Consider the following 22,334-nt stretch of genomic DNA (forward strand, 5'->3'; position numbering starts at 1 on the left):
ACGCGCTCTCCACCCGGGCCCTGACCCCACCCCCTGGAGGTCTAGCCCCGGCCCCAGGCCCCGCCCCCCGGGCCCTCCCTCCCACCCCAGGGCCAGATGTTCAGCTGGCGGAGGCATCGGCTGGGGGAGGGGTGCTGAGGCCGCAGCCGGCACTACTTCCCTGCCAGCAGCTTCATTGTGTGCGCGAGGAGCGAGCGGCGGCGGAGAGCGGGCGAGCGAGCAGCAGCCCGAGCGCGGCGGGGAGAGCGAGCGCGCCGGGGAGGGTGCGAGGCGGCGCCCGCGGCTGCGCTCCGCCCGCCTCCCGGCAACTCTGCTCGGCGCGCCGCGCCGTGCGCGCCGTCCCGCCGCCGCCGCCGCCGCCGCCGCCGCTACCGCCGGGGCCCCGCCGCCTGCCGTCGCAGGCAGGGGTCCGGTCGGGACAGGGGTCCCCGCCCGGGGACCGGGGCATCCCGGTGCAACCGAGAGGTGTGCAGCCCGCGGGGGGCGCCACTTGCGCCGCAGCGCCCGCTCTCTCAACTGCGTGGGCCGGGAGGTGGTGGGGCTCCAGGGCGCCCCGAAGGCAGGGTGCCCCGACTTCTCCGGGGGAGCCCCAATCCCGTGGAGCGTACGGAGCGAGCGCGCCCCAGCCGCACCGGACCTTGCGCTCATCCCCCGCGTACCCCACTTCTGCACAAACTTTTCTGACGCTCTCGCCCGTGGGGGTCGCGGAGAGCACTGAGCTGTCCGCAGGGTTCCCGCCCCGCGGGACCCTGGCCACGCTGACCTCCTGCCTCTCGTAGCCTCAGTGGCGACCTCTCCAGGCCGGGCCGGGCACGGCACTCGAGGCGAGCGCGGCAAGCACCGCGGCTCTCCGAAGGCTCCCGCGCCCCCCGGGGCAGCTGGGCGGGGTAATGCCCTCGGTGATGGAGAAGCCGAGCGCGGGCTCCGGGATCCTGTCCCGCAGCCGGGCCAAGACGGCGCCCAACGGTGGACAGCCCCACTCGGAAGATGACAGCAGCGAGGAGGAGCACTCGCACGGTGAGCCCGGCGGCCTAGGGTTAAAGGTGCACCGGCCGCCAGTGGGGCGGGGGGAAGAGTTGCGGACCGCGGGCCTTTTAGACTTGGTGGTTCCTGCCTCCTAGGACCGGAGCCTCTGGCTTGCTTCTTCCCCGGGCCTGGGGGCTGCCGACACAGGGAGTCTGGAGGTTGGGCCCCTGGCTGCGGAGGAGACGGTCCTACCCACCCCCGCCCTGCCCTGCCCTGCCCTGCCCTGCGTCTCTGAGGGACTCGGGCGGCCTTCTTTTCCACAGTTGGGGCCCCACATACCTTGCCACCTTGCAGGGGACTGAGGTCTGGCTGGAGAGGGGCTGGAGAGACACTTACACACGGAGCTGTGAGGCTCATGTGGTAGGGAGGAGCCTTGGATTCCCTGCAGGGCTATGGTCCAGGTCTAGGGGCAGCACCCCCCCCGCCCCAAGCCAGAACAAAGGGCTCTGCTTGGCCTGGGCTTTAAACTGGCCCCGTTGTCCTCACCACCACCCTGCCCCCCCCCCCCCCCCCCAGGGCCATGACTAGGCAGGGTCTCTCATCTTCCAGTTTCTTCTGTGGCTGAGGGTAACTGAGAGGGGAGATCAGGGAAAAGTGAGCTTTCTGGGAAGGTGAGGGCCCCGGGTATTCAGGAAGGAGAACCCCAGGCCAGGCACCTCCCCCCCCCCTCAACCACCACATCTTCCTGTCCTCCCTCCCTCCGTCCCTGGAGTCCTGACTGCCTCCCCTGGCTCCACAGACAGCATGATCCGCGTTGGAACCAATTACCAGGCCGTAATTCCGGAGTGCAAGCCTGGTGAGTGGCAGGACAGGCTGCAAAGGGAGGGGAGTGGAGGACCCATGGCTTGGCCCCGAGCCCCACCTGGGGGAGCCTTTGGCTGGCACCCACTAGAAGGACAAGCCAGCAAGCAGGCAGGCGGGGGTGGGTGGCCCATGGCATGGTTAGTTTTCCTGCTCTGCCTTCCTGTCTGGGACTCTGCCCCTCCTTCCCTCCTGGGCCTCACTTCACAGGCCCCACTTCTCTGCCACCCTCTGGCCATGGGTCCAGGCTGGTGCCACCAGGTTGATCTGAATGTCTTCCCTTTCCTGCTCCTGTCTTTCAGAGAGCCCTGCACGCTACAGTAACAAGGAGCTGAAGGGGATGCTGGTGTGGTCACCCAACCACTGTGTGTCTGATGCCAAGCGTGAGTGGGGCAGGATCCCGGTTCACTCACAGCCCTGGGAGCTGGGGGTTGGGGTTCATGCCAGTTGGTGACCATCTCTTCTCAGAAGTGGGCCAGAGGCTGAGGGGTACAAGGTCAGCCCCTGCCCTGGGGCTCAGGTTCAGGCTTAGCCTCCGAGGGGCCTACCTCTGACTGGGCAGGCTTGGGTCAGGGAGTTGTAACCCCTTCTCCATACCGGATCCCTCCCGTCCCTACAGTTGACAAGTACATTGCGATGGCCAAGGAGAAGCATGGCTACAACATTGAGCAGGTGAGCCTTGGCCCCGCATCTATTTTGGGGGGGTGCAGGTCAGGGCTGGGGCAGCTGAACCCGAGTTCTTTCCTCTTCTGGGCCAGGCACTGGGCATGCTCTTATGGCATAAGCATGATGTGGAGAAGTCACTGGCCGACTTGGCCAACTTCACCCCGTTCCCAGATGAGTGGACCGTGGAGGACAAGGTGCTGTTTGAACAGGCCTTTGGCTTCCATGGCAAATGCTTCCAGCGGATCCAGCAGATGGTAAAGCCCCTTCCTTACCCCTGCCAACGTTCCTTAGCTCCTCCCGTTGTGATGTGCCTGCCCCGGGGCACTGGGTCTTGGGGGGGCCCCAGCCTCTGGCCTTGCCCTTTCAGCTGCCTGACAAGCTGATCCCCAGCCTGGTGAAGTATTACTACTCATGGAAGAAGACCCGCAGTCGGACCAGTGTGATGGACAGACAGGCTCGGCGACTGGGGGGCCGGAAGGACAAAGAAGACAGGTGGGGGGGCCCAGGGTGTCCAGGGGCAGGGCAGAGTGAGCTCTGGGGGCCCTGGCCTCTGCGTCACGCCCTTCCTGGTGCCTGTGTCCACAGTGATGAGCTAGAAGAGGGCCGAGGAGCTGTGAGTGAGGGAGAGCCAGATGCTGGAGACCCCAAGAGAGAGGTGAGGTCTGGCTCTGCCTCCCCGCCTGCCTTGTCCCTGGGCTCCACACCACCCACTCCTCTCCTTTTCCTGGCAGCCTTTGCCCTCTCGGCCCCTGAATACCCGCCCAGGCCCCGGGAAAAAGGAGGCCCAGGGTTCTCAGTACCGCCACCATCCGCTGCGAACCCGGCGTCGCCCACCCAAGGGCATGTACCTGAGCCCCGAGGGCCTCACGGCTGTGTCAGGAAGCCCAGACCTCGCCAACCTCACGCTTCGAGGCCTTGATTCCCAGCTTATCTCCCTGAAGCGCCAGGTGGGGCCTGAGAAAAGAAAGGGCCATGTGGGGGTGGGGGGGCAATGGGCAGCTGGGAGCTACGTTTTGGGGACGGTTGAAGTGTTAAGGGGAGAGGATGTTGCAGGCGCTAGGACTGCCTCTGCCCTATCCTTGAGGCTTCTGGGTAACTTGGTCTTCTTTTCTGGGCCCTTTAAGGAAACTGGTCTGATCTGTGATGAGAGGGGGAGAAGCCGTTGTGAGGTGGGAGCTAGGTGGATGGTGGGTGGCCACGAACTGTGTTGGGAAGTAGAGCCCTGATGAGAGTTGGTATTGGTAGCTGCTCTGGCAGGAGAGTTTGATGTGTCATTGCTTGGCCTTTGCAGGTGCAAAGCATGAAGCAGACCAACAGCAGCCTCCGCCAAGCGCTGGAGGGTGGCATCGATCCATTGCGCCCTCCTGAGGTAAGGTGACTTAAGGTATGGGTGCGGGAGGGGCACCCCCTCCCACAGTGGAGCAGAAAGGGGAGTTCTGCTCAGAGGGCAGGGCCTCCCGTTTCCGTACTTTTGAGACTAAAGGATGAATTAACTGCTGTCCAGGCCAACACCAAGTTCAACTCCCGCTGGACCACGGATGAGCAGCTTTTGGCTGTCCAAGGTGGGTTGAACTGGAGAGCATGGAGAGCCTCTGGTAGCTTTTCCCACCTTCCAAGGAGCTTGGGCGGAGGGGAAGGATCAGGGAAGGAAATGGTTTACTAAGGGGTATTCACACTTCGCTGCCCTTTTGACCCTTGCAGCCATCCGTAGGTACGGCAAAGACTTTGGTGCTATCGCAGAGGTGATTGGGAACAAAACTCTGACCCAAGTGAAGACCTTCTTTGTGAGCTACCGACGCCGCTTCAATCTGGAGGAGGTGCTGCAGGAGTGGGAGGCTGAGCAGGATGGGGCCCCAGGAGCCCCAGTCCCGATGGAGGAGTCTAGGAGAGGGGCCTCCTTGCCAGCCTCTGCCCTAGAGGAAGATGATGAGGTGAGAAGGGAGGAGGGGAAGCCTTTTGGGGGAAGTGGGGAGAGGACCACCTCCATCCTGAGATGGGGGTGAGGGTGTGAGTCTGGTTTCCCTTTTCTCAGGTGCAGATCACCTCCGTCTCGACCTCTGTGCCCCGATCGCTACCCCCCGTGCCTGCCCCCCCTCCACCTCCCACCTCCCTGTCCCAGCCGCCCCCACTGCTGAGGCCACCTTTGCCTACTGCTCCCACCCTGCTCCGCCAGCCACCCCCGCTCCAGCAGGGTCGTTTCCTCCAGCCCCGTCTGGCCCCAAACCAGCCCCCCCCACCTCTCATCCGCCCTGCTCTGGCTGCCTCCCGCCACAGTGCCCGCCCCGGCCCACAGCCTCCACCCACCCTGATTGGAGCCCCTCTGGAGCCTCCAGCACCCTCACTGTGAGCCCTGAGGCCCTCCACCCACCAAGCTCCAGAACCCTGTTGCTGGCTTCACTAAGGACAGAAGGGACTACAGAGCTTTTGGCCAGGCCTTTTCAAAGATCCAGAGCTGCCAGTGGGCACAGTCTGGACCTGTGGGCTCTGCACAGATTTCTGGCAGCTGAGCCTCTGCCCCCACCCTGGCCAGGAGCTGGGGCTCAGGAGCCTTCAGAGCTGACCTGAGGGTACTTTCTCTTCCTGGTTCCATCCGCCAGGGGCTGGAATGGCTGCCTCCTAGTCTGCTGGGGCTTGGCCTTTGGGCCTGGCCCTTTGTGTAGAAGGGGGTAGTGACCTTAGCTTGGGGCATGGGGGGAGAGGACAGCCTTGGCTGCTCTCTTTCTTTTAGCAATAAGTTGGGAGGAGGTGGGGAGGGGGCTGGAGGGGGGAGGTGGGCACAGAGGTTCCTTTGGGGCCCAAGTGTGGCAGAACTAGATGGGCAGCTCTCCTGTCTTCTGGAGCCTGCTGAGAATTGCCGAGGAGCTCTGAGGGTGCCCACTATACCCACAGCCCAAAAGCTTAGAGAAAGGAGGGCTGGGAACATATGCAGACATGGGTTTATTTTTCAATGTTTTTAAAAAATAAAATCTTCCATGCTCACGGAGTGCTCTCTCTTTTGGTGTTGAGGGCCCTGGGCTTTGCTTCCTGTCTCTGCCCTGAGGATAGGAGGGAGCAGCCACCCAGTACCGGCCTCCCCCAGGCCCCAGACTGGAATCCATTCTCTCCTGCAAGGCTGGCGGGCTGAGCCACATCTTGCCCACAGGGACTGGGTCCCTGCCTGGCTGGGAGAAGAAACAGGAGGAGGCAGCTCAGATTCCAAACATTCTCTTTATTACGTGTTTGATCCAGAGGAGAAACTAAGTGCGGGTGGGGGGTGGGCTGGTGGGGAGGGGCCACCTTGCCTGGGAGCCCCCCCCCCCCCCCGTGGGCCACCACCCCCCTCTGAGAGCCAAGCCATGCCCTCCTGGCCCCCTGGCCCCCTCAGAGCACCCGGGCTGTTCCACTGGGCAGGAGGGGTTGGAAGGGAGAGAGGGAGGGAGGGAGGGAGGAGCCCTTGGTCTGAGCCTGAGCTCAGCTCAGAGTCCACAGTTGGGGCTTGGGGCAGGAGGGCTGAGGTTGGCTAGGCCCCTTCCTGGAACCCAAGGGCTCGACTTGCCTCAGAACCTGGGCTGGGAGTGGGGGGGTGATGAGTAGGGGTGGAGTCATCATAAATCAAAAAAAGAAAAAATAAAATAATAAAATAAAAAATAAAACCCATCACAAAAAAATGTACAACTCAGGTGAGGGCAGGGGCAGCCTCTGTGCAGGACCTCCCTCCCCCAATTTCTCAGGAACAGAAACAGCAAAGAAATAAATTAAGGGATGCAGCGGCCACCACCAGCCAAGCGCCCATAACCAGCCACTCCCACACTGGCCAAGGAGGTTAGCAAGCTGGGAGTCGCTGGGCCTATCTGTCCCCCCGCCCCCTGGGAGGGCAGATGCTCCCGGCCCCGCTGCCCTGTCCAGCCTCCCGCCAGGTGGCCATGGAGGCCCTGGGCAGTGTCTCCTGAGAGGAGGGGCGACGATGTCAGGAAGAAAAGGCAAGGCCGGGAGATGAGTGGTGAGGGGAGTCACTGCTATGGAACGAGCTGGTGCCCAGATTAATGCCAATGAAGGGGGCAGGGGAGAGGAACAGCACGGGGCTGTGCTTTCAGACAAAGGCTCTCCCATAACGGAGAGTGCCTGGCATCCCTGTTCAGAGACTAGCAGCCCAGGCGGCCCCCTGGGGGCCGAGGAGCCAATCTGCCCTGCATCCGTCCCCTCCCTCTCCGGCCCAGGGGTCAGCCCCGCCTTCTACCCAGGAGGGGTGGGAGAAGATGGCACAGAGTTTTGAGGAGGGGAACAAAAGTCCCCACAGCAGCTTGTGGAAGGAAATGCCCAGCTCTGGGGAAGGAGGGGCAGAGGATACAGTATGGAGGGGGCCAGGGCCCGGGCCTCACCAGTCAGCCCAGGGCAGCTGCCAGCCCCCCACCCCCTACTCCCACCCCAGGGCAGCACAGCACCCCGCCCCCAGCCCGGCCCAGTAGGCCTCCAGCCCCGTGGCCTGAGGTCAGGGGAAGGCCACCTCTGGTGGTTTGCTTGCAGGGGAAGGGGGGAAGGAGAGGGGAGAAGCCCAAAGCGGGCCTGGCGGAGGGCCTGACAGGGAACTCCACCACTCTTGCCTGAGAGTGTTCCAGCCCTGAGCCACCCTCCCGGGAAACCCCACAGATCCAGTCTCAACTGTCCCAATGGGGCAGGGAGGAAAGGTGGCCGCTGGGATTTTTTTTTTTTCTTTTTTCTTTTTGGTAATAAAAAATTTCTTGGTTTAGGCGAAATACTCTGTGCAACCGCAGTACCGAGGGGGAGCCCTGCCCCCCCACCTCCCTCCCCTTCCTTTGCCTCCTATGGGGGAGAGGGGGGAAGGGGGGCTTTCTGGGCAGGGGTAAATGTTGGGGGAGGGGAAGAACCATCTCCCGTTCCCCCCCCACCCAACAAACATGGAAGAAAGAACCGAGAAGGGCGGAAGGGAAGAAGTGCCAGCAGGGGGAGACACACCGATCCATCTCCACAGTCTCGCCCAGGTGGGTTGGAGCCCGGCCCCAGCAGCTAAGTCCAGCTGGCCCGCCTCCGTCGCCCCCCACTCCCGGCAGCCTGTTAAAGCTTGAGCTCGTTGGCTATTTTGGAGGCAATGTTTTTGAAGGCCATGGAGGTGCCCGATATCCGCTTAAATCGGACACCGTTGAGAGACAGCCGCGGCAGTTTGCACACCTCCATCTCCCACTGCACGAAGTTCTCGTGGCCAGGCGTGCCGTGCATGCACAGCAGCATGTACTTCTCGTGCAGCTCACTCTGGCAGCTGTTCGCGTCCAGCACCTTGCGGATCTCCCGCATCATCTCATTGGGCTCCATGGAGCTGGTGGTCTTCATACTCCACGTGAAGCGTAGTGAGCGCGGTTTGGCCTCCCGAAACTCTTCCTTTTCTTTGTCGTTGCCTCCACCGCCCACCACGTGAGGTCTGCGGAGAGGGCAGAGGTGGGGGTCAGGGTGGGGGGCTGAGGCACCCCACCCACGGGAGAGCCACCCGGGCAGACAGCCCCCGAGACCAGAGAGGAGAGCGGGAGGGTACCCGGGAGGCGACAGTGCCAGAGGAGGGAGCTTCAGACCTGGTTGGGGGAAGCAGAGGGAGGGTGAGAGGGGTGGGCTGTTCTGCGACTTCCATCTCTCAGGGAGGGCAGAGAAGGGGAGGAAAAGCCAGGCCCTGGCGGGAATGGGAGGGCGCAACAGTTCCATGCTTTTCTTTGACGAGGGGAGGGTCAGAGAGAAACAGGGAGCACGTGCTCAACAGCCCTGAGCAGTTCACAGACGGGCAGAAAGCAGCAGCTGAGGTACAGAAAGGTGAGCTGGTTGGTCGGTAGGAATCTGTAGCCCCAACCGCCCAGCCTAGGGCTCCTGCTTCCAGAATGCACCAGATGGGAGAAGGACCCATGCCTTCGGCAGCTGGGCTGGGGTTTCTCTGAGGAAAGGGAGGCCCCAAGAGGGCGGGCACAGGGCAGAACCACCGGAGGAAGAGCCAGGTGGCAGAAGGAAGAGAGGAGCAGGAGGCTTGTGGCAAGCCCGGTGGCCTGGGCAGGGCTGGTGCTGGCTCCAGCCCTCTCACCTGAGCGTCTCCACTCGGTCTTTGCTTTCAGGTTCATTCAGGTTCCTCAAAAAACAGAGCGAGGGAGAGTTTAGTGCTGGGACCTCTCGCTCCTTCCACCGCCGCAGACCCAGGTGAGGGTGGGTCTGGTGAGGTGCCACTGGACGGTGAGCAGGGCCCAAGCTCCAAGGTCACCTGCCCCATCACCTGGCCTGGCAGGCCTATATGGCTCTGCAGCACCTCACACGGGCAGCTCAACTGTCCCTTTCTAGCAGGGAGCCCAGCACGTGGGGCCTGTCCCTCCCCCACGCTCCCAGAGATCTGTGCTGGGGAGAAGGAGCCTCTGCTCTGGGGGAGGAGGAGGAGGGATGTACAGGCACACGCATCGAGCACGCAGCCACAGCGTGAGGCAGCTCCCCTACCAGCCCACAGCCAGGGTCTCACGCTGTGAATGGGTCTTCGACGCCAGTGTACCTGGGCCCTGAAGGTACAGTCCTTTTGAAGGGAAGGGGCTGCACTGGGGGACATATTGGGAGAGTTGGACAGAAGCCTCTCTCAGGAGGCTCAGAGGGCCAAGAGCTGGAACTGTGAGTGGGCCTGGGGGATGGGTGCCTGGCCCTGAGGCCATCCATGGACAAGCCTGTCTCCCTCATTCTTTTAGAGCTCCCTTGCCTGCCAGGCTGCCAGGGCATCTGCTTGGACAGAAGGGAGGACAGAGGGCAGGGCAGGGCCAGCACCTTGGGAGGGGGGGTGGGGAAGAGGTCTGGCCCCGCTGAGCGGCTTCTCCAGCTCCTGGCTGGAAGATGGGTGCCTGGAGCCGGGAAATTGGGGACTGCAGAGGAGGATGAGATAGAGCAGCAGCAGCACATGGAAAAGGAACACAAGGACACGACAGACACACGAAGGCACACAGGCGCAGGGCAAGCAGGGAAGGAGCCTGCTGCTCTCCCAGCCCCACCTGGTCCCTGCCCTCTTGGGGGAGGCGCCCTGCCGGGCAAGCCCCCACCAGGGCCTGTGAATCCACAGCCAGCCATGCAGTGAAGAGCTGGGTGGGGAGCAGTGGTTCGAAAGGGGCAAGCCTAGAGACCCTGGCCATTAGTCAGCTGCGTCACCAACGTGTCTGCCAGGTGTCCTAGCCCCAGCACTGGGCCCGGGCTGCCAACCTTGGGGAACTGGTGCTCCCAACCCAGCCCTTGGTCTTCAGCTTGGTATTTGGCCCACCGAGGCCTCCGAGAGAATGAGGACAAGGCCAGTGGGTGGCAGAGCCAGGATTCAGCCCAGGAAGGGAGATGCCTGAGGGGAGGGGTGGAATCCCCCACTGTTTTGTCAGAGCTAAGGAGTAGATGGCCTCTGGCTCTCTGGAAGCCACAGACCCTATCCAGAGAATAGGGCCCAGAGGAGAGACTTGGCTTGATTCTTCCAGGTACCGCTGGAGGCAGGAGATGTGCTGGGTGGGGGTGGGGGTGAGGGTGGGCCTAGTTCTGCAGGAGCTGCCAGAAGGGGGTGCTGTGTCCACTCATGAGGCAAAGGCTCCTCTGCATCATACTGAAGCCTGGGGACCGGGGCATCCCTGTAGTACCTCCAAAGTCCTGCTATCCACAGGACAGGGGCAAGAGGTCACACAGGCTCTGAAGTGTCCAGGGTACCAGCAAAGGGAAAGACCCAGAGACCCAGAATGAGATCCCATCCCAGATGCTCTTGCAATCCCCATGGAGCTTCTTCACAGCGCATGCACAGACAGGGGAAAGGGCCAGGGAAGGAATCCAGGGCTTGAGACCAACACCCAAACCCAGGGAAGGGGGGCGTGAGGAGACAATCTTAAAGGGAGAACTCCCTGAGAAAGTCCCCCATACCTGGGGACAGGCCCCTCATTTTCAAAGCCATCTGCCCTGAGTGGCTGCCCAGTCAGAGGCAGTCTTCATCCCTTTAAGATGGCAGAGAGAGGGCCACACAGACGTGGTTAGCAGATGGAGGCAGGAGCAAGAGCCAGAAAAGGGGAGTTAATGATGGAGGCAGGACACAGGACACAGGACACAGGACACAGACACACAGACACACACACAAACACACACACACACAGCGGGCTGAACGCCTACCTTCTGGCAAACCTGAAAGACAGATTTCTAAAAAAACAAACAAAAAAAGACAAAATAAAAAAAGAAATAAAAAAAACCCAACAAGACAGTATGTGGACAAGCAGGTGGGGAGTGGGCTTTACAGGTTCAAGGGTCACCCTATTTGTGGAAGAGCCGCTCAGCGAGACTAGACTAGAGTCCTAGACATCGTGACCTGCCGCCACCCCTGCATTCCAGGGCTGGAAAGGGGCATGGCTTTTGGCTACTCCAGCTGAGTGAAGTGCAGCAGGAAGGGCAGCATGCCTGCTCTCCTCAAGCCCGCTGCTGTTTCCTGAGCTACGCCAAGGTTGGAGAGGAAACGGTGGGATGGGGACAGGGAGCATCCCACCAGGCTGGTTTGCTGGATGCACCTTAAGAATCAAAGCTGTCTCTTTGGGGTGGCTGGGGTCAGGTGTGAGAAACCTCATGAAGAGAATCCCCACCCTGCTTGCCACTTCAGAGAGCATTAACCCACTGGGCTTGAGGGAGGCGCCCCCCACCCCAGGCCCACCGGCTATTTCATGTACAGCCTTCATCCTGATGAGCCCCGGGTAGAAGCTCAGGGTAGGAGGACGCGCTGAGGCAGAGACAGTGGCTACAGCTGGACCCAACCAACTAGGTGGGGAAAGGAGGTCAGAGGGGGGCGAGACAGAGGACCAGGAAAAACTCTCTTTGCCGGCCCAGCCTGTCTCAGGCCTTATGACTTTGCAGCTGCGTCACCAAATATAAGTTTCCATGGGAACCCAGGAGAGAAGAGGGGGGCTTTTATTTTAGCATCTGAGTTCACACTCTCCTAGAGAGGAGGCGGCAATGGCCATCTGCTCTTGGGGCCAGAGAACGAGGGGTATGTACAGGAGCTGGGGAGAGACAGGGAGGGATGGACAGGTCTGGGATCATGAGGAGAAGCAAGGACCGGATTCTTTAGGCTTCCCCAGGCCTCTTCTAACCCCAGGACCCAAGCCTAGTCCTCATCCCACTCCCAGGCAGGTAGGAAGACCTGGCCTCATTGTCTCTACCACTCTTAGCCCTCTACTCACCTGCGTACAAACTTGGAAGTAAATTTGCTGAAGATGCTCCCTGAGGCCCCCCGCCGGCCCTGGCTGTTGCCAGAGGGAGAGGCTGGGGTCACACCATAGGGCAAATTCTGCTGGTCCCGCACCTGCCGGAGCTGCCCAGCATGGAAAGTGCTTCGACTGGACACACCCCGGGGGAAATTAGTTCGGTCGGGGGCTCCACCGCTGCTGCTGATGTTGTGGGCGGAGGGGGAGGCGACAGGGACGCGCTGAGGGGCTGTGCTGTAGGAGAAGAGGTGAGGTTGAAGGAAATGCATCAGGGCACAGGTTCACTGTCACCACCGAGCACCTGAAGTGCCCCGGGGTGGGGACAGGGAAGGGGGAATGCTAGGGCAGAGGCAGCCATCACAGAGGACACAGAAGGAAGGGGTGTGACCACTGAGGACACCGGAGAGGAGGACATCTGGGTGGAGGTGGACGTAGATGGTTTGGGGGAGGGAGGGAGGCGGGGAGGTAACGTGTGTGGAGAGCTGTACAGGCCAGAGAAGTGGCTCCTTGGGAGCTAGGGACACTGGCACCTCAAGGGGACAATGTTGACCAACCCTCAAGGACTGAGTCCCTTTGATGCTGACTGTCCTTGGGGTCCTAAGGAAGTCCAGGAAGGTTCAGAACAAAAAGGCTTCCTTCTGGAGCCTCGGGATGGCTTCTTGCATATCTGTTCTGAGAGGGAGAACTGGAGGGAAAGAGGGGCATTAAGCTATTTTTTTTGTTCTACTTCCTGACTGCAGGGGACAGAGCCATTTCTTGTGGCTAAGATGCCAAGAATAGAGCAGGACCCCCCCGGGGGTGGGGGTAGAATTTGTGGAGGGTGGGGGGTAGGGCAGGCTGAGGGCACCAGGTGCACCAGCTGCCTCAGCACACTTGCCTGGGCCGCGGCACCTCACAGTTACTGTCCGTGGGGGGCAGCCCAGTGGCCTTGTTGGGGTGCACGGAGGCCGACATGGATTTCTGGTGCTGGCGGGGCCGGGCCGCAGAGACTGCGGCAGAAGCAGAAGCCGTGGAGGCCCGGGACCCTGGCATGGTTAGGCTAGGAGACAAAAGCAGCGAAGAGGCCTGGGTTAGGGGTGGGTGGGGGCAGGAGGCTAGGTTAGGAAGCAAGGGCAGGGCAGAAGCACCAGAGCTGGGGAGCCTCAGCAGGATGCAGATCAGGTCTGGGGAGCAGCAATGGGACTCCAGTCAGAGACGTGGAAGGTGGGGCTGGGAAGGGGAGGGGGCAGGGTAAGGAAAGCCAAGCAGGCCAAAACCTGGGGGAGGAAACCAAAAGTGCAGGAAAGCCAACAGGAGGAGGTGACTAACTGCCTCCAGGTTGTGCTGGTCTCCTAGGAATTCTAAGAACAAGGATGTTCTGTCGATAGAAAGAGCAGGGTGTTGCTAAGGGGAATTTTCATTAAGCTCAGAAGAGGAGGAGCCAGAGATGCAACACAGCTGATGGTCAAAGCCTGTGGGGTGGTGGTGGCGGAGTGAATGTTCTCATAGGCACAGGGGGTCACCCTCAACATATACACCTCTCAGATGGGCATCTCTTGGTTCTGCCCTGAGTTGGAGCCCCCAAAACAAAGCCTCAGGCACTGATGCCAAGGGGAGCAGGGTTGCCATGCCCTGGTTGCAGTCAGGGAGGCAAGAAGGCAGGGGCTCCTGGCCGGCTCAGTCAGAAGAGGTGTGACTCTTGATCTCGGGGTTGTGGATTTGAGCCCCACACTGGGTATAGACATTGCTTAAATAAATAAATACGTTAAACTTAAAAAAAAAAAAAAAAAAGGAAGCAAGAAGGCAGTCGAGATGACCATGGAGTCCTATTTGGTACGCCCGCTCCAAGGAGCAGTCCCAGGAAGCACAGGGGATAGGAGACTGGGTGGGGGGGAGGTGAGAGCAGGGAGGAGGTGCTGGTGTGTGGACAAGCTAGACTGGACAGAGCCAGGACAGAACTCCAAGGAGCAGGGAGGGGAGGTGGGGCTGTTGACAGACGTCACTGCTGTGAGAGATGGCTCTGGGGCAGCATGGTGGGCAGGGCCTGGGTCTGCTCACCTGTCTTTGCCATTCTGGATGGAGGCCTGGCCAAGGCTGGCCCTCTCCAAAAGCGGGGAATTCCTGCTTCGATTTGTGCTGGTGGAGAGGACGCTGTTCTGTGGGGAATAAAGGGCAGAGCTGTATCACAGAAAACTAAAATGTTCTGTTCACAGGACTGGCTTCCCTCTGCCTTCCAGCAGGCACAGATAGGGGTGGGGAAAAGAAAGAATTCTGCTCTTCCTCTTGGGGGTAGGCTTTCTATAGTAAGCAAAAGTGGCCTGGGAGGCAAGATCAGGTAGGCAGCCAGAGGGAGCTGCTGGGAGAGGCCAGGCCCCACTGCAGGAGGGCTGCAGGGAAGGGAGTGGGGGCTGGCTGGTGGGGGACCAGGAGGGACACTTACCGTGGAGGGGGTGGGGGTGGTCTTCTTCCTCTCCAGGCCGGGCAGCGGGCTGGCAGGCACTTTGGCTGTGCTACTGGCCTTCCGCCCTGACTCCCGGTCTTCCTCAGGCCGCTTATTTTCTGCGTTGTTACTCTGCGTCTTCTTAGAGTAGGAATTAGATGTGGGAATGGCAGGACCAGCTGCTGGGCCAGAGGGATGATGGGAATGGGTAAGGGTGAGGGGCCCTCTGAGTGCCCGCCACCCACACCCACCTACCCCTCCCTCCCCACACATACATAAACACAGTGCTCTCTTACAGTCTTGCCAGCAACTTGGCAAACCCCTTGTCACAGAGGGTGATGGAAGTTAAGTGGCTTGCCTAAGGCCACGCTACTAACAAGTGGCTGAACTGGGGCTGAAACTCAGCGGTGTCATCCCAAGCCCCCAGAACCTGTGTCCTTCAGGAGAGGTTTGAGTCCCCACCTGCAACTCCCCAAAGCACTCACCCTGGTCACTGAAGCGTCGCTGCTTGGGGTTGGCTGAGACACTACGCTGTACCTTGTGGGAGGGGGAAGGGGCACTGCTATTGGTCAGATCAGCTGAAGGCCGGGGCTTCAAGGTGATGGTGTCGCCTTCCAACTGCAAGCAGAGAAGGGGGCCAAAAGTCATCGGAGATATGTACAGATGGATCCATTGCCACACCACCCTGCCTGACACAAAGCCACTCCAGACTCACATGAAATATACCCCTGCAAGATCTAGGTGTTCCTAAACACTCCTGGAGACACATATGCCCCTACACAGGTCCTGACAAACAGAGCCAAAGAGCCCCCTGCCCCTGGCACACAAAAGACCTCCTGCCCCCAGAAGGGATACACATGTCCCTCCCTACGAACACACATACAGACTCAGAGAGTATGCCCTCTTGCCCCCAACTAGATACCTCCTGAGCAGCCTAAGGTGAGAACTAAGAGAAGGAGCCCAACACTACCAGGGGGAGCACAGGGAGGCCAGGAATGCACGGGGGGACACAAGACCCCACTCCCACACAAACCCACAGACTCACACACAGCCATGGCTACCCAGATGGGGAGAACAAACACGGAGCCTCCAGATGAATAGACAGGAGGATGGATATACATGCACACAGACACAGAGCCAGACAGAAGCACTTGGCAGAAGCAATACAAAGACTCAGGACTCCTACAAGAAAGGCACGGAGACCCACACACCCAGAGATGGACACTTCCAGATGCAGAGGAACACAAACACATGGAAACAGACACGAAGATTTCCAGATCAACAAAGAGCTGATCCAGCCAGACTGACCTAGACCCAGCCCAGCCAACACAGACCGAGCCAGAGCTACTCACCCACATGGAGACCCAGACCCAGGCCTAGACACCACTAGCTTTCCTATTCATTCGCTGATGGAGACCAGTGAAAGCAAGGGCCAGAAAGCCTTACCCACTAGAGCTAAGGCTTAACATTTGTCAGCAGAGAGAGAGCACACCTACTCAAAGAGCTTCTGCTGGAAGCACAGGGGTGCTATGACAGCAAAGCTGGCTGGCTGGCAAGAACAGAGCAGGGGGCACACACCTCAGAGCTCTTGTAGCCCAGGAGCAGGTAAGTAGCCATCACCTCGTTGTACCTCTGGCCCACCAGTGAGTCCTGGATCTCTTCCCGTGTGTAACCCATGGACACCATCAATTCTGCACAGGAGGGACATACAGTTAAGGCTGGTCCAAAGTCCTAGGGAGTTTAACCTCATAGCTCAGCGGAGCCTCACCTGTCCGCCGGGGGTCCTTGTAGTCAGGGAGTGGCTCCACATAAGGCTTTAATTCATCATCTTCGTGACCCACATTCATCCATCGATCTTTCATGATTTGCTGGGGAGCAAAGGGAAGGGTATGGGCAGGGAGGAAGGAGATTCAGCTTGGAGGGGTCCCTGAGAATCCTAAACTTTCCAGCCCACCAGGCTCCAGGATACTCACCTCTAAAGTGCCTCTCTTGCTGGGGTTGAGAATGAGAAATTTCTTAAGCAGGTTTTCACAGTCCGTGGACATGTAGAACGGAATGCGGTATTTGCCCCTCAGGACCCGCTCCCGTAGCTCCTGTAGTAGGAGAGAAATTTATTTTATTACTTTTTAAAAGTAAGTTCTACACCCAACATGGGCCTGAACTCACAACTCCGAGATCAAGAGTTGCCTGCTTTATCAACTGAGCCAGCCAGGCGCCCTAACAGGAGGGAAATTTAAATCACTCCGAGGCCAAGGGAAGAAACCTAATATCCAGGCTCCTGAGAAAGACCGACCAGGCATACATATATGAAACATGGTAGGAGCAGAGAGCCTCAGACAAGGCACCTCACCAGAGCAGCCTTGAGATCAAATACCCTATGCCCATTAGCTTGACCAGCCCAAGGCCTGCCATCCCAAGTGCCTTTGAGGGGTGAACGGACACACAATCTATCCCATCCCTTGAGGAAAGAACATGGGTCATTACACTGGGCACAGAAGACCCTGTGTCTGCTGCTAAAATTTAGCAAGTTCTCTGAAGCTCTGGCTTGGGGAAAATGTAGAGGTGGCAAAGGTGAGAGAGGTCAGGGGTAAGACCAGAGGCCAAGACTGGAAAGAAGCAATAAAAATGATCTTAGCCTCAGGGGCCTGGCTGCCTCAGTCGGCGGAGTATGCAACTCTTCATCATGGGGTTTTAAGTTTGAGCCCCATGTTCAGTGTAGAGATTACTTAAAAATAAAATCTTAAAAAAAAACCACAAACAAACATCAAAGCCTGCGCTTCACTCCACCTTGAGGTTCTGTCCATCAAATGGCAGGGATCCACTGACCAGTGTATACAGGATAACTCCCAGGCTCCACACATCTACCTCAGGTCCATCATATTTTTTGCCCTGGAAGAGCTCTGGGGCAGCATAAGGGGGACTGCCACAGAAGGTATCCAGCTTGTTCCCAAAGGTGAATTCGTTGCTGAAGCCAAAGTCTGCTATCTTGATGTTCATATCAGCATCCAAGAGCAGGTTTTCTGCCTGGGAGGTAAGATGGAAAATATCAGGACCCAGCAGACCATGGTAAGGCACCAAACAGGAAGGAGCTGAGGGGAACAGGAGCACAAACAGGTAGCCATCCTCAGTCTCCAAACTTTCTCTACCAACTCCAGGGCAGGCCTTCAGTCTGTGCAGAGGCTGGGCTGGAGAAGGGCAGCGCAGGCCACCCCTCACATAGGCAGCGGCAGGAGTGTGGGGGTCTAGGGGCTGCACCACATCACACTCGGGTTAATTGCAGTCATATCTGCCAGGACCCCGGGGCCAGGAGCCTCCGAGGTGGTTCACACTCTAACATCTCAGGGAAAGAGGTGAGTGAATGCTAATGACAGCAAAGCTGGCTTTGCTGCAAAGCCGCCGTGAGGCAGCTGTGGGACAGCCAATGCTCTGTCCTCAGTCAGCGGCTGGGCTGCCAGAACAGCGGGCAGAGCCTAATATCCTTTCCTACCACACCCTGTAAGCCCTGGAAGGTGACATGCCCAGCAAGGGGACAGCAGAGAACTTCTCTGTTCACTGGCTGAGATGAGATCTAAGTCCAATTATAAGGCTTGTGTCAGAAGCAGCCCTAGGTGCTTTCGCATCATCTCCAAAAAATTAAAAGCTGGAGTTTCTTTGAACACTCAGGGCCTAATGGTTATGTCATTAATGACAGAGGGTGAACAACCCAGCCCCGACTCAAAGGACACAGGGGACAGGAGCATGCCTTACCTTTAAGTCTCTATGAACAATGAACTTCTGGTGGCAGTACTGCACAGCAGACACTATCTGGAAGGAAGGAAGAAGGGTTAGTCCAGTAGCACCTGAGGGGGGTCCATGGGGCTGGCCAATCTGTGATCCTAAGACTCAGCCTTATTCTGCCATAGGGATAGGCAAAGCCTAAAGGACCCTCTACAGGCCACTTAGAGAGAGAGGCAGCTCCTTCTTGTATGCCAAACCCCAAAAGGCAGAGGTCAGGCCCATTCTGTGCAAAAGGAGCCACACCCACCTGGCGGAATTTGGCTCGAGCCTCTTTTTCTTTCATCCTGCCATGAGCCACCAGGTAGTCAAACACCTCTCCTGCAAGACACAGGGGTGGGGGCTAGGTCGGAGCTTACTGGGGCTGGGGGACACAGGGAAACCCAGGAAGAGGCAGTTCCACACCTACCTCCACTGGCATACTCCATGACAAGGTATAGAGTTTTCTCAGTCTCAATCACTTCAAATAACTTAACTACAAAAGAAAATCGCAAGCCACAAGTCAGAGAAGTAGTAGGAGCCACATTCTGAGCCCCAATGTGAACAGAGGCATCCTGGGGATGAAAGCCCTCCCTTCCGCCATGAGGGCAAGATCCTTGCATGGCAGCCACACTACTAGGGATGGCCTGGTGTGCCAGAGGCAGAGCTGGATTTTGAGCTAGGCTTCCCCAGAGGCATCCTCAAGGACTCCAAACTTCAGAAAGCAGCGGGCCTTCAGGAAGAATACAGGCTGGGGAGTGGAGTTTTGCTGTGGGGGAAGAAGGAAGGACGACGACAGGTGGTTCTCACCTATGTTGGGATGATTCAAAACCTTCATTATTCTTACTTCGCGGAATAGCTGGAAAATAAAACATCAAGGGTCATGCTTGATTTACTTGCTCCCTTCAGGTCCCTTCCAAATAGAGCCATTGCTAGGATTTTTCTCCCAAAAGAGAAAAGGGACAGAGAAAAGAAATAGGACAGCTGTCCAGGTCAGCCGGGCCTGTCCCCAGTGGCTGAGAAGTAGGTGAAGGGGAACAAGAGCAGAAGTGTCAGCAAGAGGAAAGCCGGGCTCTAGTGACTTGTACCCTCGAGTTCAGCATCTGGATAAACCAACCATGTGCCCTCTGTTGCAGTCTTCTCAAATCCAACCCCCAAACAGCAGACAGGTTTGGCTGGGTGCCTCTGAAGGAGGGAGTGTGAGCCCATGTACATGAATATTCAGAACCAGGGCTGCCGCTAAAGTTCAGTGACAAAACAGACTCATTTGGTCTGTGTGTGTGTGTGTGTGTGTGTGTGTGTGTGTGTGTTGGGGGGTGGTCGGAAGGGGGCCCCCATCATCTTCTGGTTTACAGAAGTCAGAGGACTCTGCACTAGTGAGCAGGCCCTCCTCTGCTGGGCCTCTGGGGCGGTGACAGAAGAAGCCGCTCCTATATATAGCTGATGCCAATTTTAATCAAACCCACCTCCACACACTCACGCTCTCTTTGTGAAACAAAATCAGGGACTCCAAACCATGTATTTCCATAAAGAAAGATGACAGAAACGAACTCCATTCTTTCTGCGGGGGCCAGAGAACTGGAGGTGGGGTTTTGGTAACTCCCAGGCCTCACCATTTGCACAGAGAGCAGAACTAGTTGTTTATATTTTGTTTTGGTTTTTCTGGGGGGAGGAGAGGTCTGGAGACCTAATTCAGGATAGTTTATGGAATCAAGTGAACATGGTTTTTCCTCTTAATGAGGTCTGAGAGCTTTTGTAATCTGGAAAGGAAAAGAAGAGACAAGCTTTCCAATCTTCAGGAGTCTGATTCTGAATTTGGCTCCCTTTTCTTGTTAGAGCCCAGGTTTCTCGTGCCTTCTTCCCTGGTCCAGCAATTGTCTTGGATGAAGAGGCAAAAAATCCCGGATACTACCACAGGGGTGGGAAGCAACACTGAGATGGGGTCAGAGGTGGGGGCCAGGGTTCTCCTCCTGAGAGCACCCACTGGCCTGGAAGGGGCATTCTCCTGGGATAATGTAGAGTTTTCTAGGCTTAGCTGAGAACCCTGAGGGGGGACAGATTCTTCACTATTGTCCTTTTTACGGATCACTGCTGGGATCAAATTTAAACAGTGATTTGGCCAGGATCAGATTGGCCTTGGTAAGAGTGTGTTAATAGGCTTTTCAAATGGCTACATTTGTCTGGCATTGGTGCCTTCCAGCCAGTCAGGAAGAGGCAAGGAGAAAAAAAGAGGTGGGGGATACGATGGCTTGACTGACTGTGGCTATTACCATATGGCAGGCTGGACTGCACCAAAGACCAAATGGCCCACACCAAACTGGCTTCCACCCTCTAGGGTCTGGGCCAACACATCAAGAGTAGCCCTCTTTCCCTTCCTTCTGGAAAGCTCTAAGCAGGAAAGCCCTAGTGATGACAGCAGTGTTTTCTCTGAACCAAAGAACCTTGAGGGGATCCCAGGGCTAACAAAAAAGTAGGAAACACTTTGGTTTTGGCTGCCAGCGAGTCAAGGCACCTCAACCTCCATGATGCTAGTGCCTCTCTCAACACCAGCCCCTAAACCCTGCCCTAAGCTTCCCAACCTCACTGTAGTTGACTGTTGCATGAAGTTATGACCTCTCCTAACTCAAATAACACAATGTGCTCATGAAAAAAAAAAAAAATTCAGTCTATCTCATGATAGAAAGAACTAAGGTGAATCAAGGTCAGCACATTTGAGCCAGGGTCAGCAGAGTGTGAGGGCACAAGGAAATCTGACCCACCTGACCAGGGGCAGCTTTTGGGGAGCCAGATGGGCTATTTCCTCCTTCCCCCTAACTGCTTGGAGCACAAGATGAGGGGAGAGGGCAGAGAGTCTCCAGTTCTACATCAACCTGTCACCACCAGCAAGCTGTCCCATACTGCAAATAAAAGCCTCCTTTTCATGTCCCCATGAACTCTTCACAGTTTCCCAACCACGGGGTAGGTGTTCCTACCTAAAGGAGTCCCCTGACCAGCTAGCTAACACAGACCTCAGTTTCCCACCCTGAGTTGAAGGAAGGAAAAATTCAACCTCACCTAGTGAATACTACATGCAAATGATGTCATGACTTTTAGCCAAGAGGAACTTAGGAGTGAAGAGGCAAACTGGGAATACCTGTCCTCCACTTGCAAACTGTCACAGGCTTGACCTGGAGTTTAGCCTCTAAAAACCCCAGTGCCAAAAATAAAAATAAAAATAAAAATAAAAACCCCAGTGCCAGTCTTCCATATTCTCATCCCCTAAAATGTAGCAGGCATAGAATCTGGTGGCAGGGTCCCTGTATGTCTAGAGCCACTCCTCTGGATCATTCCCGATCTTGCAGTTACCCAAAGGCATGTTTCTAGTAATGGCTACGAAAGTGTGTTTTTGCACAGAGCTGGCCACAGGCCAGAAGATAACAAGATGTAGGAAGTAGGTCACCTAGATAGGCCAAATGGCAGGGAAGGGCAGAAAGACTTCTAAAGAGCCAGTGCCTGTGGTCAGGAAGCCTATCCAGGAGGGGTTAATGTGATGGATCCGATCAGAGCTCCATAGATAGCAGAGCCATGGAGCAGTGAGGACAGTGAATGACTAGAGATTTTTAAAATAGGGGATTCAAAGGGAGGCCCACATGAGATCCCTAGATCACTGACCCCTAAAGAGAGGTTTAGAAAGGAACAGGAAATGCTGTATGCTTACTTTCTGGAGACTGGAGGAGTTCAGTTGAGTCTTGTCAATGATCTTCACAGCTACCTGCACATGAGACAAAAAGCCCCAGATTCCCTCTTTAGAGCAGGCTTAACCCAGGACTCAACTCTCCTCTCCCTCTTCCTCTATATTTCCACCTCTTCTGTGCCCCATCCCTCTCAGCACTTCCACCTGACAAACCAGAAGGTGGCTGCGGCAGTGGTGCCACCGCTTCCTGCTGGGTGCCAACAGCTGGGAGGTGCGGCCGGCCCCGCCCCCGGAGCTCACCTCTTTCCCAGTCAGGATGTGCCGGGCCAGCTTCACCTTGGCGAAGTTGCCCTTGCCGATGGTCTTAAGGAGTCGGGTAGTTGCCGATATGGGGCTGCTCGTCAGCAGAGGTGGCTGAGTTGCGGCCCCGCAGCATGTTGTCAGCAGAGGTGGCTGAGTTGCGGCCCCGCAGCATGTTGGACTTACTGGTGGGCTTGGGGTCGAGGTGTCCCAAGGTGGGCTGCAGGGTGGAGACATGCACACCTTTCCGTAGGCTGCCCTCAGTTCCCCGGACCCTTGCCCTTCCTTAGCTCTCGGCAAAAAATCTAACAGGCTGGAGGAATCAGGATGGACTGCAGGGGGCTGGCAGGCGGGGAAAGGATCCAAACGCAGGAGGGGGAAGAGAAATGAGCCAGTCTTCACTCCAAGGGAGTAGAGCATACGGTCCAGTGCCAACATCCTGTGGGACCTGTAGGACCTATGGGCATGGGAGCTCAGGACTGGCATT

At 57.7% G+C, this 22,334-nt stretch overlaps 2 protein-coding genes across 2 annotated transcripts; one reads left to right on the top strand and one right to left on the bottom strand.

The window, feature by feature from the left end:
• The first annotated feature begins 257 nt into the window (after window positions 1–257).
• Window positions 258–5,472, top strand: RCOR2 (REST corepressor 2). The gene is made up of 12 exons (XM_041773441.1): window positions 258–1,017; window positions 1,766–1,822; window positions 2,130–2,210; window positions 2,447–2,499; window positions 2,586–2,747; window positions 2,861–2,985; window positions 3,079–3,148; window positions 3,225–3,440; window positions 3,785–3,862; window positions 3,998–4,055; window positions 4,195–4,424; window positions 4,526–5,472. The coding sequence occupies exons 1-12, from the start codon at window positions 891–893 to the stop codon at window positions 4,838–4,840; spliced, it is 1,572 nt and encodes a 523-aa protein (XP_041629375.1). The 5' UTR covers window positions 258–890; the 3' UTR covers window positions 4,841–5,472.
• Window positions 5,473–5,681: 209 nt separating this feature from the next.
• MARK2 (microtubule affinity regulating kinase 2) lies at window positions 5,682–21,992 on the bottom strand. The gene is given in 19 exon segments (XM_041774235.1): window positions 5,682–7,906; window positions 8,549–8,593; window positions 10,624–10,650; window positions 11,679–11,936; window positions 12,580–12,741; window positions 13,740–13,837; window positions 14,122–14,303; window positions 14,607–14,739; window positions 15,700–15,812; window positions 15,890–15,989; window positions 16,095–16,214; window positions 16,909–17,145; window positions 17,869–17,925; window positions 18,146–18,216; window positions 18,305–18,370; window positions 18,685–18,733; window positions 21,572–21,625; window positions 21,848–21,922; window positions 21,924–21,992. Coding segments are annotated over 19 exon segments (2,268 nt in total). The 5' UTR covers window positions 21,984–21,992; the 3' UTR covers window positions 5,682–7,545.
• Window positions 21,993–22,334: the final 342 nt, after the last annotated feature.

The sequence above is a fragment of the Vulpes lagopus genome, chromosome 11 (assembly GCF_018345385.1).
Source record: "Vulpes lagopus strain Blue_001 chromosome 11, ASM1834538v1, whole genome shotgun sequence".
Classification (NCBI taxonomy): Eukaryota; Metazoa; Chordata; class Mammalia; order Carnivora; family Canidae; genus Vulpes; species Vulpes lagopus.